General features: G+C 39.6%; 3 protein-coding genes and 1 pseudogene across 3 annotated transcripts; 3 read left to right on the forward strand and 1 right to left on the reverse strand.

The window, feature by feature from the left end:
- The first annotated feature begins 571 nt into the window (after positions 1-571).
- LOC117261214 (uncharacterized) lies at positions 572-8,499 on the forward strand. Its single transcript, XM_033633536.2, has 8 exons — positions 572-895; positions 2,903-2,955; positions 3,044-3,096; positions 3,619-3,677; positions 3,781-3,952; positions 5,177-6,376; positions 6,462-6,574; positions 7,495-8,499. Exons 1-8 carry the CDS (start codon positions 788-790, stop codon positions 7,525-7,527), a joined length of 1,791 nt encoding a protein of 596 aa, XP_033489427.2. The 5' UTR covers positions 572-787; the 3' UTR covers positions 7,528-8,499.
- Positions 8,500-10,790: 2,291 nt separating this feature from the next.
- LOC117260826 (uncharacterized) lies at positions 10,791-14,509 on the reverse strand (annotated as a pseudogene).
- An 896-nt stretch (positions 14,510-15,405) lies between these two features.
- Positions 15,406-22,513, forward strand: tmco6 (transmembrane and coiled-coil domains 6). The gene is made up of 13 exons (XM_033632613.1): positions 15,406-15,599; positions 17,112-17,218; positions 17,292-17,404; positions 17,517-17,700; positions 17,796-17,900; positions 18,586-18,677; positions 18,800-18,916; positions 19,017-19,131; positions 19,901-20,081; positions 20,624-20,718; positions 20,890-21,057; positions 21,169-21,303; positions 21,388-22,513. Exons 1-13 carry the CDS (start codon positions 15,509-15,511, stop codon positions 21,409-21,411), a joined length of 1,527 nt encoding a protein of 508 aa, XP_033488504.1. The 5' UTR covers positions 15,406-15,508; the 3' UTR covers positions 21,412-22,513.
- Positions 22,514-23,031: 518 nt separating this feature from the next.
- Positions 23,032-27,414, forward strand: LOC144463806 (membrane-spanning 4-domains subfamily A member 4A-like). Its single transcript, XM_078169308.1, has 7 exons — positions 23,032-23,156; positions 23,336-23,488; positions 23,612-23,722; positions 24,609-24,665; positions 24,781-24,921; positions 25,014-25,121; positions 26,362-27,414. The coding sequence occupies exons 2-7, from the start codon at positions 23,354-23,356 to the stop codon at positions 26,404-26,406; spliced, it is 597 nt and encodes a 198-aa protein (XP_078025434.1). The 5' UTR covers positions 23,032-23,156; positions 23,336-23,353; the 3' UTR covers positions 26,407-27,414.
- The last annotated feature ends 411 nt before the right edge of the window (positions 27,415-27,825 follow it).

Consider the following 27,825-nt stretch of genomic DNA (forward strand, 5'->3'; position numbering starts at 1 on the left):
ATCAGATAAGATGCTGCTTTATTTCACTCTATTGTCTGTTACTAACCAGAGGATGGCGACATTCTCACTGATGTAGACCCACCAGAGACCATAAAAGCCTCAGCAGGCTTCAGCCCTCAGGAAGCATACTCACAGCTATAAATACAGGTCAGATCACTCACTGACATGATCTCCTCCAGTAAAATCAGATTGCCCCTGGGGAACATCACCTGTAAGATTAGACTGATCCAAACCATACAGGCCTTGACTTGTGTAAGGAAGTGGCTCGTCTGTTCACAGATGCTGGGTTTCCTTCCTGGGACAGGATGTGCAGCTGAGCAAAAAATGAGCTCAATGAATCAAAATCACTGGAAAGTTAGAGACGGAAAGACAAAGAGTCTTTGTGGGTTGGTCTGAATAGCTCAGTATAATAGTGTGATATTCTGCTTTAAAAAAGCAAATACCGATGAAACAACAGACTGAAAAGACCTTCCTATGTCATAACTCAATGGGACATTTTATCTCAGCGAGGTAAGGCTTTATTTGAATTAAAAAATATTTTTGCATGGACCAGGCAGCGACAGCCTGTGCCACGGCTGAGTAGGAGCTGTTTCGCGGAAGAACTGCATCTCCCATGATGCATTGCGGCGGCAAAACGGAAGCACATCCTCAGTTCAGAGTTCAACGTGCTAACATGCGTGTTTCAGTTAGTAGTGTGGTTCTGTGAGGCGCGTGGCCAGTTTTAACATGAATATACCTTTAAGTTAGTCGTCTGTGTCGCGTGTTTATTTGTCCTCGTGTGTCCGACATGTCAGTGAACGCATCAAAGCACGAGCTGACCCAGTTGATCTACCGTCACCTGAAGGAGCAGGGTTTCCACTCAGCTGCAGATGAGCTCCAGAGGCACAGCCCACAGGTCAACACCGTCCACACACACACACACACACACACACACACACACACACACACACTGTTACTGTAACGTACTGTAACTGCTGCAGTTTGCTTCACATTTACAGTTTTGGAGAGGAAACCCTGTGAAACTGGGTCAAAACCATAGACTGTATAAATAAGGTCAAAACTCTTTGGCCACATGCTGCACTATCTTCCTGTCAACGTCACACAGCAGTTATGAGTCATGAACTACATTATTAAAATGCTTACACTGTAATTACCTATTCTCTTTCAGTGCTAACTCTCACACTCTTCTTTAAAGTAGTTTCCAAACCACCAGTCATTTTGTCATTGTATATTAGTTTAATGTGTATCCATGTTTTTGAGGGAGGTACCCTTTAGATCTGCTGTTTTTGTCAGCCAGCCAGGACTCAGTAATGTTACTCGTGATTGTGTCGTCCATTCAGCTTGAATAAATGTTAGATTGCAAATAGCTTGACATAAAGTTATTATGGGATGGGTATGCATCTCTAAATGCTGCCCACAAAGTGTAGTCTATTGTTTCATAAGTTAAAACAGTAAATAAATAAATGAATGGTAAGTGTTTCAAATTAGTATAAAACTAAATATGTGATAAAATTAAACAACTGTTTTGTAAGAAGACTTGTCCATTGTTACACCAAGCTATATTTGATCTTACTGTAATTTAAAGGAATATTTCACCCCCAAAATGAGCATTTGTAAATTGATTAGTCATGTTCTGTTATGTTGAATTTGTAGAGAAAACTTTGAAAATGGATAATTGATTAATTGATTGATTGGGGACCATGTTAAACAACAGCAAATATATATTATATTATATTATATTATATTATATATCAAAACATCCGTTCAGGAACTCAAACACAAGTCCTGCAAGATAATCCAAGTCTCATTTATCCAGTTGTATGCTCAGTACTTTACAAACACATGCATTCTTTGCTAAAGCCTTACTGTTGGAGTCTGGCTGTGACCAGAGCACAGATAAGTTTCACTTTCAGTTCAGTTCTAAATAAGGGGTTAGTGAAAAAACATGTTTGTGAAGCTATGAGCATACGACTAGAAAAATGAAAGTTGGATTATACTGCAGGAGTTGTGTGAGAGTTTGTAAACAGATGTTTTGATTTACTTTTGGTGTTTGTCTGTTTGTTTTTACTCATTTTTTCAATTTAAACTTCAGCATTCTATGCAAGAGATACAGTTATAACATAGCTCACATAGTGCTTTGATCATTGTATAAAGTTTGTAGCTGCTGTAACATCTATCCAGGCTTAAGACGAGTAAAAATAAAAGATAAAAGAGAAGGAAAATAGGGAAAACAAAGGGAAGAGAGAAACAATTTACATAAAAAAGTAGACTAAACTTAAAGATATGACAGTGGGACAGGAATAGAAGGGGGGTATGGATTTTAGAGCTCCTTACTGCATTAACAAACTCATCATAGGACTCCACCTCTTTATGAATTTTGGGCTTTGCATAGTTTTGCTGTTTTTAAATGTGGTCCCCAGTCAATGAATAAATCAATGTGTTCGCCGTTTTCTGTGGAGGCTTTCAAGAAAGATGAAGTATTCTTCATGAATTTACAGTCACATGGCATGAGTGATTTACAAATTGTCATTTTGTGGGTGAAGTATTTTAATGCAGTGGATCCCAACTTGAGTAAACATACACTTCAGTCGGGCACACATGACCAACAGAAAAAAATCCACACCCTTTTGACTGTCAGACACAGGTGTAAGTAATGTCATTACCACTTGAATGGAGGCGTAAATGTGACTAGCTTCATTAGTGCTTTTCTTGCTGTGACATGTCAAAATGTCTTCTCTGATAAGATCTGCGAATCTGATTCATATGAGAACATTTTTAAAAAGCTCTCTTTCTAGAAAGGCTATTAACATCAGGTCTGCATATTATGGTGTATTATACCTAATTAACTGCCTGATCATTGCATGGTTGAATGTTTTGTTTTTATTATTATTTTATTTTGCAGGTGGAGACAAACACATCTGCATCATTGTACGACATCTACACTTCATGGTTAAGGTAAGCTTCTAAGCAGGAATCAAACACCTTGATTGGATTTTGTTAGCAGTGATGACACGTGTTCTAAGTAGTGTCTTTGCTCCATCAGGGACTCAAAGAAGAAAAAGCAGCCGGACTCGGTCAAAGGGACTCCAGTTAAGGGTATGACTGCTTATTTCGTAAAACATAAAATACACAGCATGGAAAGGGTCGATGTTAATAGGTTGTGTTAATTCCACTGCAGGAGAGACTTGATGTTCTCTGAGATATCAGCATTGGCAATTGGGCAAAACGAGTTGGAAAATATTGGCATATTGGCATGTTGATTGGCTTTTTCATTTTTTAATATGTCAAAACTGGAGATGTGTTCTGAGGTCTGGAGCCAGGCTAACTAGATGCAGTCCCCAGACCAGTTCTTTGTCTTGGTTTCATTTGTACTTTGCCTCCAACTTGTTTCAGGATAACTTGTTTTTTTCATTTTGTATAAAACCTTTGTAATATGTACTGTTGATGATGTAATACTCCTCAAACTTACATCGAAAATTGAGAAGTAAAGTCAAGTTTAAAGTAGGTTAATTTAAATGATTCTGGTATGGGGTTTACTACAGTCACAGAAGAATTAAGTAATTATTCTGATGCACTTTAATGCATTTTTAACCTATTCTACATAATTTTTTTGTTCAGCCACACCAAGGAAAAAGAAGGACAAACCTACGAACAAAGCAGAGACACAAAAAAAGAAGGTGAGTTTTTATTTTATTTCATTTTGTACTAACAACTGGTGCGATTGATGTTCTTTGACTTTACTCATTAGGCTGTTTGGCTGTTTTGTTTTTTTGCTTTTAGTCTGCGCCAGCGAAAAGGAAAAAAAGTGACGGTAAATCTGCAGAAAATGACGTCAAGGCGAAAAAATCCAAGACCCAAACAAAAGACAAGGTGGCTGCTGGAGGAGATGATTCAGACTCTGACAGCAGTCTGGATGTAGATAAATGGAAGAAACTGGTGCTGCAGATGACAGGTGTGTGTGTGTGTGTGTGTGTGTGTGTGTGTGTGTGTGTGTGTGTGTGTGTGTGTGTGTGTCTGTGTGTGTGTCTGTGTCTGTGTCTGTGTCTGTGTCTGTGTGTGTCTGTGTCTGTGTGTGTGCCTGTGTCCCTGTGTCCCTGTGTGGCTGTGGCTATGGCTGTGTGTCTGCTATTGCTAATATTTTTTTAAAGACCAAGCATTGAAACAATTCAGATAGTCAGAAATATGCAGGACAAGTGACTTTCAATAATATAAGAATAAATAGATAAATGCATAAAGAAATATAAAAAATAAAATAGATAAATGTATAAATATATAAATAAAAATTGATCATTTATCAGGGCATGAATTAATAAATGAATAATATTTATCTCTACTTTTTTTACAACCACGCTTATTTATTTTTTGTATTTATTTTTGCATATATTTAATTTATTTATAAACTATTTCTTTCTTTCTGTGTTTATTTATTTATTCCAGTATTTATTTATGCATTTATTTATTTTTTTATATTATTTATTTCTCATTGTATTGCTGCATAATAAAAAAAGAATAAATAGAAAAATGTACAAATAAATATGAAAAATAAAATAGATAAATATGCAAATATATAGATAAAAGTTTATCATTTAACAGGACATAAATAAATGTCATATTAATTTCTTTTCTTTTCTTTTTTTCAACCACGCTTGTTTATTTTTGTATTTAGCAATACTCATTTTTATTTTATTTTTTCCAATATTTATTTATTTCTGTGTTTATTTATTCTAGGAATTATTTATGCATTTATTTAATTCTTTATTAAATTATTTAGTCCTGTATTTCTCCATACATTTATTTATTTATTTATTGATATTTAACTCATTTTTGTTCTCCGCAAGATACTCTACATAAGAGTAAATGTTTGTGTTTCGGGGGGGTTTTCACATTGGAAAGAGGCAAGATGAAGGGCGTAGAGGTGAGTGGAGAAAGGACTGGAAACTGCAGGACATGTGGAAGATGAAAAGACAGGGAGGGCTGGGTTCTCTCATTTAAAGGGAGAAAGACAACCACCAGACAGGACAGCACCTCCCATGAACAACCTCACCATGGGAAACAGTGATTTCATACAAACCGCTGTGTACAGCTGTATGGCTGCCACTGATGAATTTTCTTTCAAGCGTTTGTGCCTCATAGTCATGTCTATTCAGTGTCTCCACTGTGTTTACTCTGTCCACAGAGTCTGACATCGCCAAGATGGACACCATCAATGCTCTGGACTCCTCTGCTCCTCCACCTGTAAAAAAGAGAGTGAGGAAACCCCGGTCTAAGCCTCCTGCAAAACCTGACACTCCCCTTAAACAGAATAACGAGATGGCTGGAAAAAATGAAAAGGTGGAGGAGAAACCTGTGACTGAAACACCAGCAAAGAATACTAAACCCAGGAGGAGCAGCCCCAAAAAGACTGCACCTGTGACCTCCTCTGCCTCCTCAAGCCAAGTGCAAAACATCACCTCTGTAGAGGAGAGACCAGGGATGTCCGCCATCTCCCCGTCAAAACAGACACCAAAGAAGGAGAAAAGGAAAGACGTGACTCCCAGTGAAGAAAAAACTGATGAGACAACGTCTGAGCCCAAAAAGAAGAAGAAGAAGAAAAAGGAGATGACTGAAGAGGAAATGGTGGAGAGTACAAACAAGACTGGTGGAGATGGGAAAGACAAGAACGGTAAAAAGGAAAAGAAAAAGAAGACTGAAGTAACAGATAAAGAATTAAGTGATAAACCTGCGGAGCATGAGAAAAATGCAAAGGGAGACAGAAAAAGGAATGAGACTGAAAAAGAAATCATCGAGAAGAATACAGATGGCGATGTTGCAAATGGGGAAACATCAGAGCCGTTAGTTCAAGAAAAGAAACCCAAGAAGAAGAAAAAGGAGAAAACTCATAGCGAGGAAAATTCAGAGCACGCGGCTGAAGAAAAGAAAGTAAAGAAGAAGAAAAATAGAGTTGATAGTGAGGAAAATTCAGAACAGGCAGCTGAAAAAGTAGAAGAAAATTCAGAGCAGATAGTTGAAGAAAACGAAGCAAAGAAGAGAAAGGAGGCTGCTGATGGTGAGGAAAATTCAGAGCAAAGAGTTAAAGAAAAGAAAGCAAAGAAGAAGAAAAAGGAGAAACCTGATGACGAAAATCCGGAGCAGATCGTTAAAGAAAAGAAAAAGAAAAACAAACACAAAGCTGATCATGACGGGGAGATGTCGGAGCAGATACTTGAAGAAAATATGACAAAGAAATCGGAGAGCAGCGACAGAGAGCAAACGCCGGAGCAGATTACTGAAGTGAAGAAGAAAAAGAAAAAGGACTCATCATTGCAAAATAATGACACAGAACCACTACCTCCACCCAACGCTGAGATATCCACTTCCTCAACAGAGAAGAAGAAAAGTGAGTAGATAAGTCGCATCAATCATGACAATGCAATTTTACTGTGTTTGTCTGTATGTTCATATTCACTTTTTCATTGTGTCAGAGAAGAGCAAGTTGAAATCAGCTGAGGTCCCAGACACACCTGACGTTTCGGTCCAAGACGCTGCAGCAACACAAACCCTCCAAACGCCCTCAAGTAACTCCACCCCCAAAAAGGTATCACAGTCCTGAACTCCTCACCAACTCCCTGATCACACAGGTGTTTTAGCAGCTGGAGGCGGCTTTTTGTAATTGTTTATAATGAGATTGGAGCACTTGGTGTTTTTGCCAGAGCGCTCTGCACTCCTCAAGTTGAAAAAACTTCAACTCGAAGCGAAAAATCACCCCACGTCATCTTGTTTTTTGTCATGGTCACGACAACAAGTTTACAGCTGGTAAACAATGGAGCAGGAGGGTCGTCGGTGGCTTAGTGGTAGAGCAGGCCCCCCATGTACAAGGCTGTTGCCGCAGCGGCCCGGGTTCGACTCCAGCCTGTGGCCCTTTGTTGCATGTCACTCCCTCTCTCTCTCCCCCCTTCACACTTGTCTGTCCTATACATTAAAGGCTAAAAAGCCCCAAAAAATATCTTAAAAAAAACAACAAAAAACAATGGAGCAGGAACTGGTGGTAGCGGTTGCTGGATACCCAGAGCTATACAGCCTGACGATAAACAGCAGGTTGTCAAACTGCCCCCGAGTCATCCTAAAATGTGCCTCAAGATGGCCATCATCGAGGGGAAGCTCCTGGACCAACTGGTGGTAATCCCCGTTATCCACCTTCTTTTTTAGGGTCTCATGTACCCACACAGATCTCTGTTTCCCTGTGACCGACAAACTATTAACTAACAGCCTCTCACCCTCAACCAGAGCTACAGGAAGGACCCTCTACCCGAACATTTTAGGAACTAGATACTAATTACTGGGGGAAAAACGGTAGAAAAAGGAGAGGTTGGTGTAAAGACGTGTTGGCGTGAAAACGCTGTGAAAATACAAAACGCTCTCTGTGTGATCAGGGCCTAACATGTTATTCCTTTAAGCACCAGAGGATCATTCTTAAATTGCTTTTAAAATTTTCTGTTTTCTCTTTTTCCTTCACAGAAAAAGAAGTCGTCCAAGAGCACAGAGTCATGAAGATGTTTGACTCTTCAGGATGAAGGCGTCACATCCTCTCTGTCCTATTTCTGATCATATTTTAATGGTTAGAAAAACACTTAAAACTGTACAGAGAACATGACTTGTCTATTTTGGTACATTTTTTTTTTTTAAAAAAAAATCTTTTTCATTGTTTTATGTGTTTACCCACAGAGTGTGGAGCACTGTGCCACAGCTGTTATTTTTCTACTTTGTCTTATCTGATTCTGCCATATTAATGGCACGATTATGTCAAAGGGTTTTATAATTGTTTTATGGAATGGACGATCCCTCATGGTATTTCTTTTCGAAGTGAAAATCAGTGGTTGATTGAACAGAAAAATGTCTCCTTTAAAGGTGTAGTCTGCGATTCTTATCTAATCTCTCGGTCCGCTGGCTGTCCGTTCTGTGTGTGGGCACTAAAAATAAATGCAGTGTCCATTAAAGGGGACACAAACAGAGTGGTTCAGACCGAACCGAACGACACTATCATGCTGTGCTCATGCACAGGACAGGTGATAGCCCGTGGGTGTGTACAAATGAAGGCAGAGAGAGCGAGAGGGATGGTAACATGGAGTCTCTGGAGGAGCACTGGTGGGAGGGGTTTATTTGTTTGGGTGTTGAGTTCAAGTATCGCTGACCTCACGTTTAAACAAATTCTCTTTCAGTCTCAGGGCTGTATCCCATGATAGCCCTAAATGTTAATTTGCTTCCTGTGTGCACCCACTTACTCTGCTCTTGTGGATGGAAAAAAAAGAAAACACCACATGTTTTGATTAGTTTTATATTTATTCAAAAATATCTGGAAAACTGTTTTAACAGTCTATTTTTGGTATCGGGTCAAGTAGCCAACCTATGTTTGTGAAAAGCATGTTTTTTTTAAACAGAAGTTTTAAATGTTTGATAAAGCTTTCATATGCTTTATATGCATTGTATATTATGCTTTTAATACAAACTAAACAGTATTTTTTTTTAATGTCTCTGTGCCTGCCTTATGTCTTTTAAGTCTGTTATTTGTGGACAGGAAGAAGAGATATACCGATCAGCCAAAACATTAAAACCACTGAATAACATTGATCATCCTGTTACAATGCAATGTTTCGCTGGGAAACCTCGGGTACTGGCATATCTGTGGATGCCACTTCATGCGCTCCACCCACCTAAACACTCCTGCAAACCAAGTACTCCCCCTCATGACAACACTCCAAGCAAAGCAAAAACTGCTCCAGAATGGCCTGAGGAACATGACGGAAGACTTTGAGGCATTGACCTGGCCTCAAAATACCCTAGATCCCAATCTTATCAAGCATTTGTTGGAGCCTTATGCCAGTACCCCTGATCCACAATGGAGCAAATGGTAAATGGACTGCACTTGTATAGCGCCTTTCTAGTCTTCCAACCACTCAAAACACTTTTACACTACATGTCACATTCACACAGTGATGGCCAAGGCTACCATACATGTTGCCACCTGCCACCACTCAGTAACCATTCACATGCCCTTGCACACCAATGGAACAGCCAACAGGAGCAATTTAGGGTTCAGTGTCTTGCCCAAAGAGACACAGACTGAAGGACCCGGGGATCAAATTGCCAATCTTCCGATCAGTGGACGACCCGCTCTGCCTCTGAGCTACAGCTGCCTTCTTGGATCCGACTTGGCTCTGACCTATTGAGGCCCTGTGCCCTGTGGTGTTTGGCACCAGGGTGCTGGTGGCAGATCCTTTGAGTCCTGTGTATTGTGAGGTATAGTTCCAGCACATCACACGGATGCTCACTCAGGTTGGGATCTTGAGATTTTGAGGCCAAGTCAATGCCTTGAGCTCTTTGTCACATTCCTCAGGCCATTCCTGAGCAGTTCTCCGTTGACTGTAGAGGCAACCGATAACATGCAGTGAATAAATTAATATACAAATGGTTATTTTGTTGGTGAAATATTCTTTTAAGAAATATTTTTAATCAGATTAATTTGGCATCTGCAGCAGACAACATACAGTACATAGTAGACAGACAACAAAAACTCTTTACAGAGAGTGCTCTGTGTTTGCCTGAGGCCTGCTTGTCAACTACAGTACTTGTGGGTGGTGAGGGTGATGATGATACAGAAGCTGAAACTCCTGTGTTCAGACAATGCACTGCAGCTTTGTGTGTAACCTCGTAAACAAAATCTTTTACCTCAAAAAATGCTGGCATCTCCATGGTTTTCTAAAATGCAAAATTCTGTCACAAACTTGTGATATACCGTAATCACAACCAGCATATTAACTTAAGTGCACTTGACTGGCTCAAAAAACTGACCATAAACTTGAATCTATTTTTACAATACTGTATTGCTTCTGTTTTATAGATGCAACAGCGTACATGTAGATGTTTTGCACTATATGCTGTTTATGTGGTTTGCTACATTCATGACTCAGGATGTTTGCATATTAGTTCAGTAGTGTATGGTCTCAATCCAATTACCAATTACCTCATATTCCAGATAAAGGTTTTACTGCAGCAATTCTGGCTCACTGCTGTTTTCTGCTGCAGGCTACACTCTAAAAAGTAAGATGACTAATTCATTTTTACATAATATGTTGCAAAAAAATGCACACATTCAACACAAAATGACTCTGAATTATTAAAAAAAACCCAATGGATTTCCTATTGTTTATTTTATGCAGGTAGTTTTGCAGGTAGTATTTTGATAGAGTTCATGTACACAGAGAAAATTGTTTTATAATTTGAAATGTAGAGTTGGTATGTAATGAACATAATGTGGTTTTAAGCAGAAAATTGACAGACTGGCTAATTGTAAGAGGCAGGTAGAAAGGCAGAAAGTATCTTACGGAAAGTTTAGGTTAACACTTGTTGGCAATTGTAAAACTATTGATTTTATATAACAAATATCACTAATTTGCCTCAAGAGGCTTCACAATCTGAACAGCATATGACACCCTCTGTCCTCAGACCCTACGTATGGATGAGGAGAATCTCCACAGAGGTGGGATCCCTTTCCCAGGACGGACAGACAGGCAATAAATGTCAATGTGAACAGAACAGACCAACAAGTAAAGTCACAGTATGGACATTAAGAATGACAAAGTAATAGACACATTGTAAATGATTATGAATGTGTATTTTGGACAGTGATTACAACAATATAAAAATATATAACTATACATATTTACATTTATATATACATATATATATATGAACAGTATAATAAATAGATAAATAAACAGATAAATAGATAAATAAATCAATCAATTAATTAATTAATTAATTAATAGATAGCTGAATAATAAATAAATAAATAAATAATATTTCAGATGTCCTCTATTTCTTGGCCTTCTTTAAGATCTTGTCCAGTGATGATCTTTCGTTTACTGGAACGATCTTTGTCCACAGTTTGATGAAGTCCTTGTGGTCAGCCAATTTTGAGAGGACTATCTGTCCATGGTGCCTGTGGAGGAAGACATTTCTCATTTAGCTCAGTATTCAGAAAAATTAAATTATGACTGTGGAAACACTGGACGAAGAAACAGGAGCTACAAGATCACAAGATTGTGCAAAATGTTACACTAAATCTAAACAACTTGATAACTCACCTCACTTCTGGTGCACCATCGACACACATCTTGGAGACAGCAAGAAGGAAGTGCTCTGTGAGTGTCCTTCCTGCTGTCAAGATGCGAGCTGCTCCCAGGCTGTCAGCCAGCTGGTGCAGATGTTGAGCCATGCTGCCTCTGACTGCAGCACATTGGTGGCTGAGGAGGGACAAAGACAGGGGAATATGAGACACTATTTTTGATTACCCTATTTAACTTTGTTTTAGGGTTTTTGCTGATGGAATAAACGTCTTCTCTCCTCTTACCTCAGGCCTGTGTTCAAAAGAGCACTCAATGCGACCACGGCTGCAGTTGTCTACCAGGGCGTCGAGAGCAAGATTAGCCTGCTGGTGAATGAAGGCACTCGTTGTCTGTGCCAGTTTCAGCAGCAAGGCTCGGCCTGTTCCCTCTGCCTCTGGGTCCATGGCCTTTTGGAGGTGAACGTACAGCTCTGCCAAGGTGTCCATTGCTTCACAAGCAACAGCTGAGCATAAGTTGCTCACCTGTATAGTGAGAATAAACATCATCAGTCAAAGCTGTAGTGTGCACACTCATAGACACATGTTGGCAAATGAAAATGCATGAATATAGATAGAAAGAGGAAAGTGTGTACAATACCTCCTTGATGAGAACCAGACACACTTCATGCAGTTTTGTCCTCAGTGTGTCTGGGTGATGCTGTGCAAGAGCCTGAATGATTTTCAAGCCGTCGATTTTCTTCTCCCTGTATGTTAAAATGTAAAGTATAATTAACCTCATAAAAGTTACTGTTACCAACGTGTACTGGCTCCATATTGATGTGACACTGACAGGCTTCATGTCAAACTAGTTGCAACATGACTGACTTAAGATTAAACATTTGTTGAGCTGGTACAACAGACTGCTCTGTGTTGTCGGTGTCTTACCAGTCATCTAGGGAGAGCAGCTTGAAACAGGCAGACAGGCTCTGCACAGGGTCGGTCAACGGCTGCAGCTCCGTCTTTTCTTGACCTTTTTGTCCATTGCAGCGTTAGGGCTGCAGTCGGTGGTTGTGTCCTTGCCTGGTAAAAAGCAAAACAGTCTTTACTCACATGTCCTGTCATTCATAGCACTGTACTCTGAGTAGCTATTATAATTCTTTACAGAAAACTATAAGAAACCATGAGTACAGTGCACAGCTTCGACTACAATTATTCAGGATATTAGAACTTACCTGCCATGCTGACGGCTTTTGCGGGAGGCAGGGCCACCACGGGTCAAGTCCCTCGTTTCTGGGCCTGGGGAACTCTTGGAGGGGTGGGAGCCAAAGGCATCTCCACAGGGGTTGCTGTCAGAGCAGGTGCAGGGCGTGTCATGGGAGGTGGTGCAGGGACCCTTTTGGGTGCCGCTGCAGGGGTCGTCTTTGGAGCTGCTGGAGGTCGAGGTGAAGGGATGGAGGCGAGCTGGAGGCATTTCAGTCTCTCCACAAAAGCCTCGACTTTCCCTTTAGCCGATTGTAGCCTACATCCATCGGCTACCTCTTTCTCTGTAAGGGCAAAAAAAGGATCACATAAATTTTGACTGTTCTCATACACAATGAGTAACTTAGATGTAAGTGTTGTATTTGTAATTAAGTGTTTAATGTTTGAGATGATGTCCAATGATTTAGCAAAAAATTCCCATGCTGTTTGAGTCTAACAGGAACATAAACAACCAGAAGAAACAGCAGGTGTTCCCACAAAAGCTAACCTGTCCCTAAAACAGTTTGTCTTGAGGAACTGACCTGCTCCACTGTGTTTGGCTGAAAGCAAAGGCAGACGAGACATTCTTCTCCTGAACAGTGGGACTGCTCGACGACGAGGAGGAGGAGTTGTTGGTTCCTCAATCAGAGCAATGGCCCTTAGCTCACTGGGTGTCTGACAATCAATGGAGCTGAGGGAGGAGGTTGAGCTCTGGTCTCGGTCTGCCATTTGAGCCTCCTTGCATGTGAGGGCAGCCATCTGGCTGCCAAGAAGCACCTTCTCCCAGAAGGAGTCGTCCTCCTCATCAAGACTTCCAGGGCTCTGGTGTCTGTCGATGACCTCAGTGTTTAAACGAGGAACATCTGAACGAGGGGCGATCCTCCTTCTTCGCTGGGGGGATCTGATGCTTCTTTTTGGGAAAGGTGGTGGTCGAGGTGAAGGCAGGGTGAGGTCCTGAACGGGGAGTCCCAGTCTCCCCAGAACAGCGTCATTTCGGGCTTTCGTCGCAGTGCACAGGTTTTCTGCCTGGCGAACTAACGTAGCCCTCCCTGCCCTCTGGGAGTCCAGGATGCTGGACTTACTGGTCGAACCATCAGGATTTTGATGTCCACTGTGGCTCACAGTTTGCTGTGGAAATAAAGCACAACACTGTTGAGTAACTTGGTAATCATTACAGTTGAGATGATCCACACCACGGGTAGTCCATTACTATGCAATGACACATCACTTATTGCACAACAGCAGCTCCAAAAAAGTTGGGATGCTGTGTAAAACATAAATAAAAACAGAATGCAAGGATTTTCAAAAACTGATGTTCAGTGCTCAAAAAACACCTGTTAAAACATTTCACAGGTTAACTGGTTAACTGGTGGTGCAAGGTTCACTACTTTGTGAAAAACTGTGTGGGCAAATAGTCCAACAAAATGTTTCTCAATGCACAATTACAGAATGCCCCTGTCCCAGCTTTTATGGAATGTGTCCCAGGGATCAAATTCAGTGTGTTTATTTACAATAAACAATAACGTTTATCAGTTTGAATATTAAATATCTCCTTTTGGGACTGTATTCAATTGAACATGGGTCAAAAATGATTTGCAAATCATTGCATTGCATTCTGTTTTTATTTACATTTTACACAGCCTCCCCACTTTTCTGGACTCCAGGTTGCCGCTGTAAGTTTAACTCTGAGGCAGCCTTTGGGCCTTGTACTATTTCCCAATTCTATCTCATGACAAATTTTCCTTGTTGCACTTTTAAAAACGTCACTATCTACACACTGAAATGGAAACTTTATAAAACTAACAAACAAAAAAAACGATTATTTTATTCAGATCCAGATCAGATTTATCCTATCATGCTGCTGCATACACAGTAAGTAAACATTTTTATTATGATTTCGTCAGGATAACATTAAGACATGGGGGAGCCTGTGTAAGAATGACCTACCAACACAATGTGTGCATTTTCAATGTGTGTTAAGTGGCAATAAAATATATTTCAGAGGACATGTCTGTACAATTAACCACATTTATGAGATGGTCGCACATTCTGTTGTAAATTTCATACCTGACAGAATGAGCTATACTGTACCTTTCACTACAGTAACAGAGGTAGCAGTAGTACTCGGTGGTGTTAACAAACACATAAGGGAATTCATTTTGTGGCTTTTCAACATACCTCTACTGGCATGGTCATAAAAGGTATTAAGGTGAAAGCCATTGGCTATTGCCTTTATAAACTAATTATTATTTTGCTGAAAAAGTAACATGACCACTGTTCACTGAAGGTCAAAGTTTGGGACAATTTTCCCAACATACATATGGATAAAGAGAATTACACACATACAGTATTTTACAGTCTTTTTATTACAGTGGCGCACACATAAAACCAATGTTTCCATGGAGCGTTTCCCCGCGTCATCTGCGACCCTCAATGTAACAGTTTACTACAACAAATACTCACAATGCAGGTATTTTCAGTTGTGTTAAGACAGGAACTGACATTTTAAAGTTTAGTCGGTCTTGTTATTTGATTAAATACTTTCCACATCAAGAGACCCTTCCCGTCTGGCACCCTTTAAAGGGTTACAGCCACTGGTACACTGTTTGACTAAAACATGGCAGCTTGCTGTTAGGAGTATATGCTGATATGCAGGTTGTTTTTAATTTGCTACCTGAGGTGTCAGTGCAGACATTTTTTCACAACAGTACTTGAGAAGGAAGAAAACAGACTGAAATTCAAAATGTCCATGTATCCCTATCTTTGAGCCAATGATGTACCAAATATCAGAGGGAAAAGGAAAGTACACAAGTAGCACACAAAGCTACTAAACCAGCCATCTCGCTTTGATTTGGAAACTTCAGGTGTATAGTGAAGCTTTGCGTCTTGAGACTCGTACAGTGGTTTTAATGTTTTTACTAATATAATATAATATTATAATATTATATATTATAATATATATATATATAATATAATAATGCAGTGTTACTCACCAGGAGTGCCTGTCTCTACCATGTGTGACCGCTACATGGCGGTGGCGCTGCAGTCGCCGAATAAGGTCCCTCTCAAAAGACCCCGAAGAAGAACTTCAATTTCTGTTTGGTGGCTGCGGCTTCAGCACAGCATCTTCCATAATGAATTATAGTTTAACTAACGTTTAATTTAAGTTATTGACCTTAAAATAACCACATGTGGAGGTTAAACAAAGTTCGCCACAAAGCTGGGCGACACGGCGACAGTTTGGAGGAGCTCAAGGTAAAGAGGCGAGAGCACGAGAAAGGTGAGTCTTAAAATATGTTCATAATGATGTGTTAATTTATAACGTTAGCCGTTAGGGTTGTAATTAGTTTAGTTACCAAGCCAATATTGCGTCAATTTAATGTCAATAAAAAGCTTTTAGATTACGTTAGTGTTAACCCATCGTGAAAGAAAGAGGCAGTTAACTACGTTAACGTTACAGGGAAAAGAGTTATCTGCAAAGTTTACCTGTGTGTTTTCCTAACGTGAAACTACCATTATTTTAAAACGTTAAACGTCAACATGTATGTTACGTTAGGTAGCAAAGATGACAGCTATACCTAAAAAGTATCTTGTTTGTGAAAGACCTGCCAGCATACACTAGCTGTCACATCAACACATTACAGCTACTGTAGTTAGCTAGCTACAGCTTCATGCTAATCTTTCATTTATTTTAATATTAATTTAAATTAGTTTGAGAATTAGCTAGTATCCACTGCTACACAACCTGATGGGAAAAACACAAATCATTGTTTCATTCTTGAATTAAACCTCTTTATATTTTACTCAAAAAAGACCAATTACCTATTAATTAATTAATGTGTGTGTGTGGGAGGGTGGGTATGGTATGGTCTGCAGTTCAGTCCAGTCTCCTTCAGTTAGTGTGTGTGTGTGTGTGTGTGTGTGTGTGTTAGAGGTATAATTGCAGTTCAGTCAGAGAGGGCAATATAAGAGAACTTATCTGATGGCCACTGCAAAGAGGTCCACTGGTTCATCCAAACAGGTTTGGATGAAGATGAAGAGTCCTTTCATCCCACCAGCTCCAGGGATCTGTCAGGTTTCTAGACCCCATAAACACGACACCCATTAAAAATAATGTTATATCATCCCTCAAAAACGTTCCTGTGTAGCTAGGTGTCAGTCAACAAGCATTAACTCAACCCAGAGACTTCATTCAGTGCAGAGTTTTGGACCATGTGTCAAGTAATGCTAACACTTAGAGTAAGTTATGACAAGTGATATAAAGGCTGGTGTTATGGTTGCTAAGAAATGACATTGTAGTAATGTAGACATACAGTAACTAATGGCAAACCAACATGAGGTTATTTAATATTAATGTCACATCTTTCAAAATACTATCTATATAATAACAAATGGAGGACAGAAATCTAAGTTGGTATCTATTCATGATGTTAAAATTGCAGGTGTGAATGTGAGTGTGAATGGTTGTCTCTCTCTATGTGTCAGACCTTTGATAGCCTATGCAGGGTGTATCCCATCTGCCACCCAGTGTCAGCTGGGATAGGCTCCAGCCCCATTTAGACCCTGTACCAGGATTAGCAGTTATGGAAAACTAATAAGAGAATGTTAAAATTGCATCAGTAACTCCTCCAGCTACTGTGACATCCTTAACACATCATCTGCAGAGTAGCTTTGTCTCTTCATTTAACAGATTGGTGACTTCTAGCACATCTTGACACTGAATAGCTAAGTACTATAGGCTACTCTCAGTCGCAGAAGATGATGTGATATTTGTCTGTGTTTAATGCTGTAGCACTGAGACAAGCCCGCAGAGATAGACAGCTTGTGAGCAAGAGACTCCTACTGAATGAAGATGAGGACCCGCCGGATGTCACCATGGACACCAACTCAGCAGAGCAGGTGAGACAGACATTGTAATAGAAAATATTTTGGTAGATAAACTCCCATCTGAATTTGCTCCTCATTTCCCCAGGACGTGGTCAGTTTGTTCCACAAGCTGCAACACAGCGGACCAGAGAGGGAGGCACACCTGAAGGCCTTGAGTAAAGCTCTCCGCGACCCATCAGCACAGCTCACCTTCATCAAGTATGGTGGCAGCTTTTGTTGACCACATCAAATGTTTTTAAATTACCTTATTGACATTTGTACCTCTGTTTCTCATCTGTTATATCTGTTTGTAATTCTGTCCTCCCTGCAGGCAGGAGAATAGCATACATCTTCTAGTTGGTCTCCTCACCGGTTTTGATGCTACATGCCGTCTGCAGGCTGTTAGGTGCCTCCATCAGCTGTCTCACTCTCCTCACGCTAGTGCTGCACCAGCCTGTCTGCCAGCCACCCCCTACCTTCTCACATACCTGTCTGGCCAGAGCACCAAGTTCACTGTGAGTGCACACTCATGCCAGACAATGTGTAATCATCACCTAATTATGCAGGAGAGTTTTTTACTTTACATGTGTGTATGTTCATGTGTACACAGGAGCTGTGTCTCTACACACTTGGTAATTTATGCCCAGACAGTGGGGCTGTAAAAGAGAAGCTCCTGGCCCAGGGAATCATACCAGCTCTGGCCAACTGTATAGAGGTAAACAAAATTCATTAGTGCTCAACATTGTAACAACACCTCAGTCGCACCAGTACCTTAAGGTCCATTGTGAGCGATTTAGGGGCACATACTGGCAGAAATGGAATGTAATGTGATAAGTATGTTTCATTTAGTGTATAACAACCTGAAAATAAGAATCCTCTTGTTCTTTGTTTCCTTAAAAAGAGCTGTTTATATCTACATAGAGAGCGGGTCCTTGTCTAAAGAGATCACCATGTTGCATTGCCATGTTTGAACAGTAGCCCAGAACAGACAAACCAAACACTGGCCCTAGATAAGGCCATTTGTGTTTTTGCATCAGCCTCTGTAGTTAGAAGCCCCTCCGCGATGAGAGTGTCAAAGAAAGACGGAATTTTCTTTTACGCGAAACTGCTTTATTCAGTGTTTTTACTGGTTTCAATCTCCTGGTCTGTTTGTTTTTGAGAGGAAGAGACCTGTGCGGATAATTCAGCTTCCGGTAAAAACCTCCCAAACAAAGAATACTGAAGGAATACTAAAGAGGAGAGGTTTCAGATGGTTTCAATCTGCAGTCCTCACCGCTACATGCCACTAAATCCCTCTAAATCGAATTTCCTACATGGCTCTGAACTGGTGCCGCTAAGGGTTAAATGTAGTAGTAGTAGTAGTAGCTTTACTTTCTCAATGTTTCTGTCTGTGTTTCCAGAACCAAAGACATAACCTTGCGGTGGTGGAAGCCATGGGATTCACCCTCTCTCAGCTTCTCCAGGCCAAAGACGCAGTCGAAAAAATAATCCCGTAATGACACGCACTAGTTAATCTCCATTTTCTACATTGCTGTTCTTTAATTTCTCTTATGAGGCATTGCTCACAGTAAACATTGCTGTCCATTGTATGATAGTCTTTCTCTGTTTCTGCAGGATGGTGCTGGCCTCTAGTTTACCTCAGCACTTGTTGTCAGTCCTGACTCCAGACCCAAACTTTGGCCTGGCACCTGCCATTGAGTGTGCGTGGTGTCTGCACTACCTCACATGCAGGTGAGAGAGAAGTGTCAACAGTCTGTTTTCTCATACTGAGCTGTTGTTACATGTAAGTGCTCCACCAAAAGTCTTTCTCTGTCTTTATCTCACTCCAAAGCACTGAGGACAACAGAGTGCTGTTGGCTCATGGGGCGCTGCTGCAGTGCAGTTCCTTGTTAGTGTCACTAGGTGGTGCTGTGGCCAAAGGAAACAAAGAAGAAGGAATGGCGCTGGTAAGGAAATTAATGGATTAAATGCATATTTCATAATGTCTATCGCTTTTTAAGGTTTGTTTTTTCTTTTTTATATGCTCTGCTGTGTTTTTTTGACATTCTTAGAACAAATCACATGCACTATTTCTTTTTATTACTCAAAGCATAACTGACAAGAGAGTGATTTCTTACCTTCCAATACCTCATTGGTTTCAGATCATGTCAGCATGGAATAAAAATTCATTTGCAGACTTGTAACTCATCACAGTGAATAATTTCACCTATCATGTGTGCTTTTTTCTTATTTTGTCGAAAAAAAATGTTGTTCGTGGATGTGTTCATGGAAGCCTTGAAATCAGAGATTTTAGAGTCGGTTGCTGAAAAGCATCACTATCACCAGCTGTGTTGTCAGACAATTTGAACAAATGACCAAACACTAAAACTATGAGACTTATTAAGTGTTTTTGCTTGTTACGAGTATTACACAAGTTTTAAAACAGTATCAGCTTGCAACTGTATTACCTCATTATGAAACGTTGGCAATAAAGATATGTATTTATTTTGACATCTAAATAAATGAAGCTAAGTACATTTCACTATGATTAACTACTCATCTTAAGGAATGATTGTCTTTTATACAGGAAGTTAGAAAATCAAAAACTGATGAAACTTTAAATAAACCATGCTCAGGAAAATCAGCCACAGTGTTAGGTACCATTTATAATCTTTAGTCTGAAGTATGCAACAATTTAACTGACATGGAGATTTTCAATGTGTTCTTCCGCTCCAGCTTATCTGTCCTCTGCTGAGGTGCATGGGAAACCTCCTGTCTTCCTGTCCAGTTAAAGACCTGAGCACTCAAGTGGGTGACGTTCGTATCGTGGTTGCTCTGTGTGCACTCCTTCAGGCGTACCTGCAGACCCAGCCAGCACTGGCCAGAGAGAGTGCCTGGGTGCTCAACAACCTCACAGGTTTGTTATAGCCATGCTGAATCTCAAACAGAAATTTCTGCACTGATTGTGGTCTTTAAATTGAGTAAATTGGGACAGTAATGTTGCCAGGCACGCATCCTGCATTCCTATTTTATTCCCCTGGTAATACTTCATTGTGATAATAAGATTGTGCTACAGCTCGACACCATGATGCTTCACTGTCCAGGGGACGCACTGCATTGAAGAAATATTTTCACCCGGAGGCAACCATTTTTCATATCTCCCCCACATCTCACACAAGAGGAGATCCCGTTTTGTTCCGAGTCTCAGTGAATTGAAAGACAACATTAAAACTCTTCTCAGAAAGAAAAAGAATGGGCATATTTCTCAAAATACTTAAATATTAAATTAATACAATGGCTTATTTAGATGTTTATAGAGCGTTACATATCACCGTAATATCACATTTGATTAACTTGAAATGAGACTTTTGAGAATTGACATCTGAGGATTGATATATTGTATGTATTAAGTTTGTTTTTATGTTTGCTCCCATGCATTTTCAAATTTTGCTGTGACAGCTCACTCCAGCGCTTTCTGCTCTGCTCTGCTGACTCTCAACTTGCTCCCTGGACTGATTCAGCTCCTCCCTTTCTCTCAAGGCATCAATACCATGGTCTGTGCAAGCTGAAACCAAACTTTTATGGAATATTTATTCTGTTATAGTAGCACTTGATAAACAGTGTGTTTGTTCTGCTATTCTTATCTTTGGCGTAATGTAGAGTTGTCGCACGTTCCCACAGTGCTACACTAATCTCACAGGTCTGTGCCTTCTTGTTATACTCAGATCCTGAGGGTTCTAGCTAATATTGCCCACAAGAAAAAGGAGTTCTGTGTCCAGCTGGCCCATCATGGATTACTGTCTGCACTCTGTGCCACACTTAAAATGGCCGACCAAGAGATGGTGACCCTGAGTATGGATGTCCTGTTCATGCTCCTAGGTAGTGGTCCACAGGTAAATAAGTGAAGCCTTTAAAATTGTGATGCTGCTCAATGGGAACTATCAAACCAGCCTATGATGAGCTTTTACCAAGCTACTCTAACAGTTTCTATTCTTTCCCTTTAGGTGGCAGAGGAGTTTGTGAGGCAAAGTGGACTCTCGCTGTTAGAAGCCATTCAGTACAACAGTGAAGGAGAGATTAGACGGAGAGCAACACATCTACTGGAGCACCACCTGCTGTCCTACTCATCCTATTGCTCGGTAAAGACTTTCACGCCTTTTGTCTTGTTTGTTGAATTTATTGAAAATTTCAAAAACTAACTGATATCATCTGTTGCATTAAAGGTGGACAACATCCCGTGCACCTGAGCCAACCGAAAGGCATCAAATTCACATCTATAGGGTACAGTGAGTCACTGATACCGTAAGGACACACCTGAGAGTGCAGGACTTTTGTTTACACTTTGCAATCTATATAATGGACAAACAATGTTATACTTAAAGCCCCACTCCAGCCAGTGTTACTTCCTGTTTTTCTGTTAACTGTTGTCTCTAACGGAGAATGAGGATGAGGGTAATAGACTTGCAAATCCGTTACCATGGCAACCAGATTGCCTTTCTACCATAGGTGTCAAAAGTAACATCTTAAGGAAGGGGGTTCTGGGTTGGAATCCAGTGATAGTGTGATAGTCTGGCGACCTGTCCAGGGTGAACCCTGCCTCTCACCCAATGACAGCTGGGATAGGCTCCAGCACACCCACGACCCTGTACCAGGATAAGCGGCTACAGAAAATGAATAAATGAATGTCTCGTTTGGGTTTGGGCTCACTAGCTAACAACAGTGTTTATCGGTTTGCTACTCAGATGGCGAGGCATGACAGTGCACCTGTGCGAGCTTGAAGGATGACGTATGACCTGCAGCTTTTAATATAGTCATACATCATCCTCCATTTTAGCAACAAAATTACTTTGAGTGCAAATTAAGTTATTTGTCAAAAAATATTTCTGTAAACTGTACAGCTAATCAACGGGAAATGAATCAGAAAAATCTGAAATATAAAAATGCCAAAATACACTGGAGTGGGTTTAAAATCAATTTTAATACCTTTTGAAAATGATCTACTGGTAATTTGATGTTTACCATTTTCAGTGTTGTTATCAATGGTATTTTAATGCATGTAAAGATGAAATATTTTTTTAATACCTGAGACTCAGTACCTCTAGTCTGTTTGTCTGTTGCATCTTGTGGCACCATCACTTGATTGAGTCACTGAAGAAGATTGATGTGTTTTAGCTCATCTAAGTCTCTCCTGGAACATCTACTGTACAGAGGGTGGGTTTATATAACAGACTGTACATATGTAGAATAAGGACAATAGAAGTTTTTAGAGGTATCATGTATTTTTAGCCAATAATGCATTGTCAATGACTGTACATTCGCGAAATAAATTATGGATAAATATCAACTGAACTATGAATTTAAGGCTGTTTTTTTAGAGATAAGATATTCTCTTGATAACAATATTTAAATTTTATTTGTAACAGTTTACTGACTAAATTATTAAGATGCAATAGTGATGACAGTAATAATAATAAGTAGCAGTACTTTGCAGATTCTGATTAATAATATGAAATATAATCTACTAGATATACTATATATTTTTATATATTATTAGAAATTAAACTACCCAGCAGAATTTAAAGTAATTAAACAGCTGCAACATTAAACTGATGAACACAATAATGTACCAATAATTATAATCCAGAAACTGGCCATTCTGCATGATGCTTTTAGGATTTGAAAGTACATTTTGATGCTTGTACTTTTGTACTGTTACTTACGTAAGATTTTGAATGCAGGTCATTTACTTGTAACAAGAGTACTTTTACACTGTGGTACTACTTTTACTTAAGTAAAGGATCTGAGTACTTCTTCCACCACTGGTGCTGAGAAACAGCTACAACCTCTGACTTGCAAACAAAGTTTCCAGCTCCTCCCTGTAATGGAAAAAAAAATGCAGAAGTCTCAGATTTCCCCACTTCCCTTTTATACCCTCAACACTCCCTTCCCGTTGTCAGTCACGCTGCCTCTCTGCATGAAATACTAAAACAAGGTAGGTCACTTCATGTTTTTGTATAAATCACTGCATTCTTTGAGGCAGCTTTATAGTCTTGCATGCAGCAGCTATCTGAATGAATTCTGCCTCTTTAAATCTGCATAGTGGACTCAAAATACAGTATGTGTAGCACAGTGGAAAGTATACATCTGCTTCTGTTAACTCTTCTTCTCTAGCGTGTGGATTTACTAGCAATGGAGGGAACTGAGTCAAAAACTAGAGAGAGAACAACAACAGGAAATGATGGGAATCAGGCAGCAGTCAACATGGAGCTGATGTCTGGCAAGCCTTTGCATCGCTTTGTCCGAAACGAGCCCAGAAGTCTTGGGGTAACACATCTGACAATCCAGAGCCACAGCAATGACAGTCACATGATATATGATGTACACAAGAGCAGCTCCAAACTGTCTGCTGTAAGTGTTTTAATCCATCCTTCCTCTTCTCCCCCCCAGATTGTCATGTTGGTCTTTGGCTGTGCAGAGCTCCTGATGGGATTTCCCCTGGCCAAACAAAATATGACCACTTCTTGGACAATCTACATTCCTCTCTGGCAGGGAGCTCTGGTGCGTAACATTTGAACACATGCACTTGTTTTTACAATGACAGTGTTGTAGTCAGTGTGGTTACAAGGACATAAATTGTTTGTGAGGCTTATCCTGGTTATAATAATTTTTTACAGTGGGAGGAAGTGAGGAGAGACATGTCGTCCATCTTTATATACAGTAGTTGTGTAGAGCTACCTGCAGCTAGGTGACATCCCTACCCACTAGGACCTACTCTACCTCACTCAGTCTGCTGTTGTGATTTCTATGTTCACCCTTTAACACTGACATGTCAAAGGCACAAGGAAGACAATCTGTTTTTGGCTGCAATGATCCACACAACAGTCTGCATATGCTTCCACCGTCAGAGGATGTCAAGCCCTGATTGGGCTAACTTTATTTTTGATAAATGGATGAATGTGCCCGAGACCACTGGAAACCTTTTGTATGTATATTGCACATCTTATCGTGTGTTTCATTCCTGTATATACCCTCCACTACACCACTGGTCTGGACCCAGGCAAGAAACTTAATGGAGTCTCCACTAGTTGCCACACTTTGCTTTTTGTAACGACGACAAATGAGTTATGATGTATTAATAAGGGAGATTTAGATGTGCTGAAAGGTAGATTTTGTTACGTTTTGGACAGAGCTAGGCTAGCCGTTTCCCCCTGTTTCCAGTCTTTATGCAAGCCAGTGAGCTTATTGTATTCTGCACTATAATCTTGATTAAACAGCTGATTAGAGTAAAAATCACTTTCAGTTTTCTACTACAGTACAGAGGAGCTTTGGTTACGTCTCCAGCCGCCGTGATGATAATGTGAACCAGGATTTCAATTAAAAGTCGTCCAAATAGGCAGGTGGATGACAAAAAAAAATTGATCTTTTTTGTTGTTTGTTTTTGAAGTTTCTTGTCTGTGGGAACCTGTCTATCTACACTGAGATACATCCATCCAAGAAGATGGTAGGTATACTGTGATTTTATGATGTAGTTTTAGTGTTTAACTTTATTGCTTCATGCTCAGTCTGTCCTTCTTTTTTAATAACTCACCTAATCTTTTTGAATTTACCTTCCCCAGGTGACCGTGTCTTTGGCCATGTATGTGGTTACACTTTTGGGAGTCTTCGTCTCTGTTGGCTTCAGGATATACTCCTTGGTCGAATATTCTGCCTTTTATTCCAGGAGCTGGTATAGAGATAAGGATGTAATATACCAAATGGTGAGTTACATCATATACTGTATGTTTTCAGCTCTATGGACACATTTTCACCTTGTATGAATAACTTTCACTTTCTCTTGCTTCTGGAACAGCTTCTTGGTATTGAGAGCGTATTGCTCACTTCCTCTCTATGTGTGTTGGTGCTTCTCATCTTCTTGAGTACCATCGCACGTTTAGCTCTGAAATCCACACACTCTCAGGTAAAACATTTCACATATTTCACATTACGTCTTCTAAAACAGGCATTTCACACAGAGACTTAAGATTTGTATTTTAAATCTAAGCCTCTGGAGGGAGATGTTTTTGAACAGTATAAAGTTGCAGAGGGCAGGCAAGAATGTACAAAGACTAAATGAAAACCACAAATAATGACATGAAAGGTAGGGTTTTAGGGACCTTTTCAAAGTTTATTTTCAACTGAATCCAAATACACATTCTCTGTTGCAATGTTTTTCTGTTGAAAGGTGCCATCTGTAGGATTTAGAGGCATCTATTGGCAGACATCAAATATAATGTTCATAATTATGTTGTCATTAGTGTATATTCACCTGACAATAACATACAATACAATACATCTTTATTGTCCACCATAGGTGGAAATTTGTCTTTTGCTCACCAAAAACACAAAAGACAACTTTGTATAAGCAGACAAAATAAAACAAACAAAACATATTCATTACAGAAATACTTCACACTTTAAATCAGCTCAGTGTCTGTCTGTGGTTTAAAGCTCATCAGTCACTTTGTTGAGTTAAGGATATTGATGGCACTCGGGATGAAGGGCCTCTTAAATACATCTTTGGTTGCCAGAGGGACTCTTTAGCCCCTCCCAGAGCTCAAGACTTCAAGCTGGCTAAAAAGAGGGTGAGAAGTATCTTCCAAGATACTCCCTGCTTTCTTCCTCGTCATTTCTGTAAAGAGCTGTCTGGCTTTTGTGGTCTGCCAACTATTTTACTTGCCAGTGTCACAATCCTACAAAGTTTATTCTCACTAATAACCATGAATGTTTCTGCAGTGAGGTTTTTGCATATTTCGTCACATTCTGTCCTGCCATCCACATGCTTGGAAAGGTAAGGGGAGAGTGGAGGGGTATACAGTTGGTTGTAATTTGCAACTTCACCACTAGATGCCACTAAATCCTACACAGTGCTTATTTAATCTTTATTTGCCCAGAAAAGCCTTATTGGGGTTAGGGCAGCATTAATAATGAGTCAAACAACATAAGACAGATATCGCAAAATCAGAATTAAACAGAAACACAGTTGTAAAATAATGGTAATAAAATTTCTAATACAATATTATCAAAGATTTTGTCCTTAGAAACAACCTAAATGGGGCCACTGATAAATGATGTTGTTTAACAGCTGTCTGTCTGTCATCATGTTATTGCCTTCTTGCTGTCCTCTTCCCTAACCTGTCCCATCTCTGTATCTTCAACAGGTTATTTTCCAGCACATCCCGACACCCCGGAGTGACAAAACGTGAAACTAATCTCAACCTTTTGAAGTATTATTCTACATGAACTAACACTGTAATCATTATACTAACTGTACCACTGGACATTATAGCACATGTGAATATTACACCACCTACAGGCGGTAGCATTAATAGGACAGCCACAACCCTTTTTTTTTTTTTTTGCACAGCTGCACTAAGTTTCACTCTACACTATACATAACTGCAGCAAGAAATGTATTACTGAAACACAACTGAGCCTTTTTTTTCCCCTGGAAATACTTCATTGTGAAAATAAGACTGTGTGACAGATCAACACCATATTGACTTATGTCGATGATAACCCCATTATGCTTCACTGTCCAGGACTGCATTGAAGAAATATTTTCACCTGGAGGCAACCATTTTTCATATCTCTGCCACATCTCACACAAGAGGAGATCCCTTTTGTTCCAAGTCTCAGTGAATTAAAAGACAACATTAAAACTCTTTTCAGAAAGAAAGAGAATCGGCACATTTCTCAATATGTTTAACTATTTATTTATACAGTGGGATATTTAAATGTTTATGGAGTATCACATATCACTGTAATATCACATTTGATTTACTTCAATTGAGACTTTTGAGAAGTCACATTATATACATACAAAAGACAATAAAATAAGAAAAAAGTTAAAACATTGTGCAGGAGAGGTTGGAAGACAAAAAAAGCTTATAAAGAATACCTCCCCTATATAGCTAACAATGAACAGACTTCAAGGTGTCAAGGCTAAGTAGTAATATTAAACTGATAGAAATGAATGTATACAAGGTGTGATGCATTACAATGAGCTAAAACAATTTCAGATATTTTGAAAAATGTAGATGTTGATTGTAGAGATGTAGGTAAGTTATTCCAAAGAGATGGTCCTCTGTATTTCAGTGTATATTGATTCAGGGAAGTCCGACATTATGGAAGATGGAAGTCCTTTGAGTGTCTTGTACAATAAGAATGAATGTCTGAAAAAACAATAAAAAATTCTGAAAAGCGCTGGACAATTGATGAGTTAGGTGCACATATTTGTATAAATGGACACACAAGTCTGGTATATGTTCACATTAAAAATTGATAGTTTGTCTTTTCTGAAAAGAGGAGCAGATGAAACAGATTTTTCAGCGAAACTCATCATTCTCAAAAATTTCTTTTGAATAAACAAAATCATATTGAGAAAAGTGGGACATGTGGCACCCTGCAGTGTTACAGAACATAATATACGGATAAATTAAGCTGTAATTAAGTCAAAATACAAGAATGATTTATCAATGAATGAACTCTACTCAAAACGAATATGAGGAACCAGAGTAATTCTAGTATTATCTATGAATAATTTGGCGTCTTCTTTAGTATACTTTTTATTTTTGTTACAGAATATTAGAAAATTAGATTTAATTATATTGAGAGTTCATCTG

Source organism: Epinephelus lanceolatus, chromosome 7 (assembly GCF_041903045.1).
Source record: "Epinephelus lanceolatus isolate andai-2023 chromosome 7, ASM4190304v1, whole genome shotgun sequence".
Taxonomy (NCBI): Eukaryota; Metazoa; Chordata; class Actinopteri; order Perciformes; family Serranidae; genus Epinephelus; species Epinephelus lanceolatus.

Bases quoted from the DNA above. Each gene is read 5' to 3' on its own strand.
- tmco6 (XM_033632613.1), top strand. From the start codon at position 15,509: ATGTGGAGGTTAAACAAAGTTCGCCACAAAGCTGGGCGACACGGCGAC. The intron at 15,600-17,111 runs GTGAGTCTTAAA...TTAATGCTGTAG, and splicing joins GAGGCGAGAGCACGAGAAAG to CACTGAGACAAGCCCGCAGA. The intron at 21,058-21,168 runs GTAAATAAGTGA...CTTTCCCTTTAG, and splicing joins TCCTAGGTAGTGGTCCACAG to GTGGCAGAGGAGTTTGTGAG.
- LOC117261214 (XM_033633536.2), top strand. From the start codon at position 788: ATGTCAGTGAACGCATCAAAGCACGAGCTGACCCAGTTGATCTACCGT. The intron at 3,678-3,780 runs GTGAGTTTTTAT...TTTTGCTTTTAG, and splicing joins CAGAGACACAAAAAAAGAAG to TCTGCGCCAGCGAAAAGGAA. The intron at 6,377-6,461 runs GTGAGTAGATAA...TCATTGTGTCAG, and splicing joins CTCAACAGAGAAGAAGAAAA to AGAAGAGCAAGTTGAAATCA.
- LOC144463806 (XM_078169308.1), top strand. From the start codon at position 23,354: ATGGAGGGAACTGAGTCAAAAACTAGAGAGAGAACAACAACAGGAAAT. The intron at 23,489-23,611 runs GTAACACATCTG...TCTCCCCCCCAG, and splicing joins ACGAGCCCAGAAGTCTTGGG to ATTGTCATGTTGGTCTTTGG. The intron at 23,723-24,608 runs GTGCGTAACATT...TTGTTTTTGAAG, and splicing joins CTCTCTGGCAGGGAGCTCTG to TTTCTTGTCTGTGGGAACCT.